At 48.7% G+C, this 6,424-nt stretch overlaps 1 protein-coding gene across 1 annotated transcript; it reads left to right on the top strand.

Moving 5' to 3' along the window:
* The first annotated feature begins 4,389 nt into the window (after positions 1 to 4,389).
* LOC125520475 (probable carboxylesterase 8) lies at positions 4,390 to 5,730 on the top strand. Its single transcript, XM_048685413.1, has one exon. It carries the CDS (start codon positions 4,515 to 4,517, stop codon positions 5,574 to 5,576), a length of 1,062 nt encoding a protein of 353 aa, XP_048541370.1. The 5' UTR covers positions 4,390 to 4,514; the 3' UTR covers positions 5,577 to 5,730.
* Positions 5,731 to 6,424: the final 694 nt, after the last annotated feature.

Here is a 6,424-nt window from a genome sequence, read left to right as displayed (position 1 = left end):
ATGTGAACATAGAGCTTCTCACACCCAATCATCACGTGGTGCCTTGGCACGACGAACTCTCACAATTGTGCATACTCGGGGAGAACACTTATACCTTGAAATTTAGTGAGGGATCATCTTATAATGCTACCGTTGTACTAAGCAAGATAAGATGCATAAAAGATAAACATCACATGTAATCAAAATATGTGACATGATATGGCCATCATCATCTTGTGCCTTTGATCTCCATCTCCAAAGCACCATCATGATCTTCATCATCACTGGCTTGACACCTTGATCTCCATCGTAGCGTCGTTGTCATCTCGCCAACTATTGCTTCTACAACTATCGCTACCGCATAGTGATAAAGTAAAGAAATTACATGGAGATTGCATTTCATACAATAAAGCGACAACCATAAGGCTCCTGCCAGTTGCCGATAACTTCTACAAAACATCATCATCTCATACAATAACTTATATCACATCATGTCTTGACCATATCATATCACAACATGCACTGCAAAAACAAGTTAGACATCCTCTACCTTGTTGCAAGTTTTACGTGGCTACTACGGGCTTCTAGCAAGAACCGTCCTTACCTGCGCATCAAAACCACAACGATTTTTCGTCAAGTGTGATGTTTTAACTTTCAACAAGGACCGGTCGTAGTCAAATTCGATCCAACTAAAGTTGGAGAAACAGACACCCGCTAGCCACCTTTATGCAAAACAAGTTGCATGTCTGTCGGTGAAACCGGTCTCATGAACGTGGTCATTTAAGGTTGGTCTGGGCCGCTTCATCCAACAATACCTCTGAATCAAAATAAGATGTTGGTTGTAAGCAGTATGACTATTATCGCCCACAACTCTTTGTGTTCTACTCGTGCATATCATCTATGCATAGACCTGGCTCGGATGCCACTGTAGGGGAACGTAGCATGAAATTACAAAAAAATTCCTACGATCACGCAAGATCTATCTAGGAGATACATAGCAACAAGAGGGGGAGAGTGTGTCCACGTACCCTCGTAGACCGAAAGCGGAAGCGTTAGGTTAACACGTTTGATGTAGTCAAACATCTTCATGATCCAACCGATCTAGTACCGAACATACGACACCTCCGAGTTCAGCACACGTTCAGCTTGATGACGTCCCTCGAACTCTTGATCCAGCAGAGGGTCGAAGGAGAGTTTCATCAGCACGACGGCGTGGTGACGGCGATGGTGATGTGATCCGCGTAGGGCTTCGCCTAAGCACTACGACGCTATAACCGGAGGAGTAAACTGTGGAGGGGGGCACCTCACACGGCTAAGAGAACAATTGATGTGCTATGGGGTGCCCCCTGCCCCCGTATATAAAGGAGGGGAGGAGGAGGCCGGCCACCAAGGGGCGCGCCTTGGGAGGGAGTCCTAGTAGGATTCGCCCCCTCCCTTTTTCCTTTCTCATCGGAGGGGAAAAGGAAGGAGAGGGAGAGGTAAAGGGGGGCGCCGCCCCCTCCCCTAGTCAAATTCGGACTCCCATGGGGGGAGGCGTGCGGCCACCCCTTGCGGGCTCCCCTCTCTCTCCACTAAGGCCCATGTAGGCCCAATACTTCCCTAGGGGTTCCGGTAACCCCTCGGTACTTCGAAATATACCCGAACCTTTCCGAAACCATTCCGGTGTCCGAATATCGTCGTCCAGTATATCAATCTTTACCTATCGACCATTTCGAGACTCCTCGTCATGTCTGTGATCTCATCCGGGACTCTGAACAAACTTCGGTCACCAAAAAACACATAACTCATAATACAAATCGTCACCGAACGTTAAGCGTGCGGACCCTACGGGTTTGAGAACTATGTAGACATGACCAAGACACATCTCCGGTCAATAACCAATAGCGGAATCTGGATGCTCATATTGGTTCCTACATATTCTACAAAGATCTTTATCGGTCAAAGCGCAATAACACCATACGTTATTCCCTTTGTCATCGGTATGTTACTTGCCCGAGATTCGATCGTCGGTATCCTCATACCTAGTTCAATCTCATTACCGGTAAGTCTCTTTACTCGTTCCGTAATGCATCATCCCGCAACTAACTCATTAGTCACATTGCTTGCAAGGCTTATAGTGATGTGCATTACCGAGAGGGCCCAGAGACACCTCTCCGATACTCGGAGTGACAAATCCTAATCTTGATCTATGCCAACCCAACAAACACCTTTGGAGACACTTGTAGAGCATCTTTATAATCATCCAGTTACGTTGTGACGTTTGATAGCACACAAGGTGTTACTGCGGTATTCGGGAGTTGCATAATCTCATAGTCAGAGGAAGATGTATAAGTCATGAAGAAAACAATAGCAATAAAACTTAACGATCATTATGCTAAGCTAACAGATGGGTCTTGTCCATCACATCATTCTCCTAATGATGTGATCCCGTTCATCAAATAACAACACATGTCTATGGTTAGGAAACTTAATAATCTTTAATTAACGAGCTAGTCTAGTAGAGGCTTACTAGGGACACTGTGTTTTATCTATGTATTCACACATGTATCAAGTTTTCGATTAATACAATTCTAGTATGAATAATAAATATTTATCATGACATAAGGAAATATAAATAACAACTTTATTATTGCCTCTAGGGCATATTTCCATCACCAGCATAAACAAAAGGGAAAGATGAGGGCCATCTGTATCGGCCCGACACGACTGGAAGTGGCATGCTTGCCCGTACCAAGTTAGTAGCTGCCGAAGGCCACCCCCGTAGCCAAACGCTATGTAGATGAATTTTCAATGGTCATTGTTGATGATCTTGGGGAATGGCACGCCCCGCCGGAGCCCATAACACTAAGGACGGTCCTGCTGCGTACCATCTCGGCTGCTGACGATGGTCGCAATAGCGGGATGGCGCACATTTAATGCTTCTGACAAACAGATTTCCCGTTTCCTTCGTGGAGAAGAAAGCCGCAAGTTGCGGTGCTTCCTGGGCGTGCTCGGGAAGCGCTTGTCGGGGCCGGGCGCACCTCGAAACACCTAGCAAGGAGACCTTGTTGTCTCCGTTTCTCAAATGACAAGTTGCCAAGCCCCAAATTGTGTTGTGTTGTGCGGCGTCGCTTGCCGAACGTCATCGTCAAGGACCAGGCCTGCCGGTCTAGGGTACCCTGGTTCCCATTGGACCGACACATATAACCTATATTTTGGTAATCAAATGGTCAAACTTTAGCATAAAATACAAAGAAACTAAGGGCCTTTTTGGATTGATGCCCCAACCTGTTCAGCCATTTTTTTTTTTGCATGGAGTGAGTTCATGGGAAAGTGTTTGGTTGGCACCGAATTTTTTGGCGAGCCCTGCCTATCCCCATTTAAGCCAACGGATGGCGAGATGGGAGGCGAAAATTGTGCCTATATTTTGGAGCCCACGTCAAACCGAAACAACCCCTAGTAAACCTGGACGAAGGTAGTACTATTGTTTTTCTAAAGAAAAAAACGATTCGCTGCTCAGACGAAAAAAGGCATCTGCGGAGCAAGTCAACTAGTGCGGCCTACGCACAGGACAAAAAAGCTAACAAAATCCAATTAAACATGTAATAATCAATCTTCTAATCTATTTAAAAATAAGGCATGATTGCCGGTGACACTCATGGGTTGAGATTGCTTCCGATATTGGCCTTGACGTCCCCTATGCTGATTGCGTCTTTGTTAGCCTCTAATCTACATAACATATTTGTTAGGCGGCTAGTGCGTGCACAGTACCGGGTCCTTGTCGCTCGTACAGTCTCAAGGCAATTAAATCGCGCCGGGCCTATCTGCTGGCGGCCAGCGGTGGATACACTCGTTGCGTCAAGCTGAGATTGAAGCGGTGTGACGTTGATCTCGCACTGCGTTTCTCCCTGTCGAAAGCTTTGCCACCTTCGCGCGCTTTTCAGAAAGCATGGAGCAAAGGGCGAGGTTATTAGACCCTGCAGAGCAATTAGTGCAGACGCTTTGAGACTTTAAGCGCCTCCAATCTTCCATGTACAACACACTAGCAACAGGAAAAGAATTAGAGAAAAACGAACTTGTTTGGATCGTTAGGGCATGTACGTACAGATGTCCTATGACAAAAAGTAATTTGAAACTTGATTTGTTCTCTTCAATGTAAGCTACTACTACTGTGCTTCATAAAAGAATAGAAAGTGACTTTCACTACACATGCATCTCTAATCTTTACTTAAACTTTTTCAATTTTATGCATCGGACCATATTTTTTCTTTTCAAACATCCGCCTCCTGCAAAAGATCCCACTTCTTCATCCAAACCTACTTTTTCTGTCATCCGATTCTATATGGCATATGAGGCATCATTCTGAGGTTATGCAATTGGGCATGCCCTACACGCACTCCATAAAACCCGGGTAAGGTATCGTACGTATACTCGGGCTCCATTGCAAATTAAAAGAGCACCTGTGCACTGATGGTTGCTGCGTGCACGGTTACGCAGCGCGCAGCATAAAAACCGTGCGCGCCGCGCCTAATACTCAGTTACTCACTATCCGTCGTATGTCCACCATCCCACTCATCAAAGCTGTAGTCGCACCGAGTGTGCAAGAGACAAAGCAAAGCCGCGAGGAACCCATGAGCGATCTCATGGTCGCGGACGTTGATGCGTCTGCGCGGCCGCCGCCGTCCAAGTCGGACAACCTCTTCATGCAGATCGCCGTCCACCCGGACGGTGCCGTCACGCGGCCCGTCGTCCCCACCATCCCGGCTTCCGACGCCGGCAGCGGGGCGGCCGTCTTCAGCAGGGACGTGCCCCTCGACACCTCTCTCGGCACGTACATCCGGCTATACCTCCCCAACCCCGTCCCGCCGTCGACGAAGCTCCCCGTCATCCTCTACTTCCACGGAGGCGGCTTCGTTGTCTTCAACGCCGACACCGCCTTCTACCACGCCTCCTGCGAGGCCATGGCGGCGGCCGTACCGGCCATCGTCGCCTCCCTCGACTACCGCCTCGCACCCGAGCACCGCCTGCCCGCCGCCTATGACGACGCCGTCGCGGCCGTGATGTGGCTCCGTGACGTGGCGCCCCAGGACCCCTGGATCGCCGCGCACGGCGACCTCGCCCGGTGCTTCGTCATGGGCAGCAGCTCCGGCGGGAACATGGCGTTCAACGCCGGAGTCCGGACCAAGGGCATCGATCTGAGCCCCGCCGCGGTGCGCGGGCTCCTGCTGCACCAGCCGTACCTCGGCGGCGTCGAGCGGACGCCGTCCGAGGAGAGGTCGGAGGACGACTTCATGGTGCCGCTGGAGGCCAACGACAAGCTCTGGAGCCTCGCACTGCCGCTGGGCGCGGACCGCGACCACGAGTTCAGCAATCCGGAAAAGGCGGTGGCACAGGAAGCCGTGGTCGGCCTGCCGCGGTGCCTGGTGTCCGGGAGCGACGGCGACCCGCTGATCGACAGGCAGAGAGGGTTCACCACGTGGCTTCGGGACAGTGGCGTGGAGGTCGTCGCCAAGACGGACGGCTCCGGGTTCCACGCTGCGGAGCTCTTCGTGCCAGAGAAGGCCGAGAAGATGTTCGCGCTGGTTCGCGATTTCGTATTCGCCGACAGTGATGCTTAACGCTGATTTGAGTGCGCCGAGTTGATGGGAGGCCATCAATTCGAGCATGTGACTGTGTGTTGTGATCAATAATTCGCCACTGTTCGCAACGTGGTGCGGTGCGTTGAAATTGTTAAAAAGTCTTTACTAGAAATTGATTGATGTTTATGGATCACACTTGGGCCTAGTTTGGCAGCGTCGATTTTTCAAAATCGTGGTACTCTAAAATCTCAGGGAGTAATTTAAAGATGACAAAAAAAATTGTTTATAATAGGTTATTTTTTTGGACTTATCTTTAATAACTAGATTCTCTGAAAATGTAGTGAGACATATTATGCTAAAAAATCATCTCTTGTCTTCTTTTAAATAAGAAAAGAAGACAAGTCTTTTTTTATAAGTTTTTTCTCCTCCACCTCATCTTATTCCTATGTGGCATTACTAAGCATCACCCACATCTCCCTAATTCCTAAAAAAGCTGCCATTTATGAAAAATTTAATTAGAAAAAAATGAATTACACAGAACATCAACCCTAGGGGCACAACACATTACCCCACCTTTTGGGGAAGTTCTCACAAAACTGTAATTTTTGGTCTAATGATTAACACACAACCCAAATCCTTAGTGCTCAAACTAACGATCACCTACATCAACCGAGTTGAATCAAACCAAGTCCTCTTGTGCATGTGGTCTTCTTCGAGCCAGAGCCAAGCTGCCGCCAGCTCGCTTGTCCCCGACAGCTCGCCGTCTCTTCCCCCTTAGCGTTGGCTCGTTCTTAGTCTTGTAATCTCTACTCCCAAAGAGGGAGTTGGTAGGTTGGTACTGGTGATTTTTTTCCACCTCACCTCCCACCACCCACTCCCACTCGATT

The sequence above is a fragment of the Triticum urartu genome, chromosome 7 (assembly GCF_003073215.2).
Source record: "Triticum urartu cultivar G1812 chromosome 7, Tu2.1, whole genome shotgun sequence".
NCBI lineage: Eukaryota > Viridiplantae > Streptophyta > Magnoliopsida > Poales > Poaceae > Triticum > Triticum urartu.
This window is presented reverse-complemented; position numbering and strand designations above follow the sequence as displayed.

What these genes read in the sequence shown, in the direction of transcription:
- LOC125520475 (XM_048685413.1), top strand. Translation starts at nt 4,515, where the DNA reads ATGTCCACCATCCCACTCATCAAAGCTGTAGTCGCACCGAGTGTGCAA.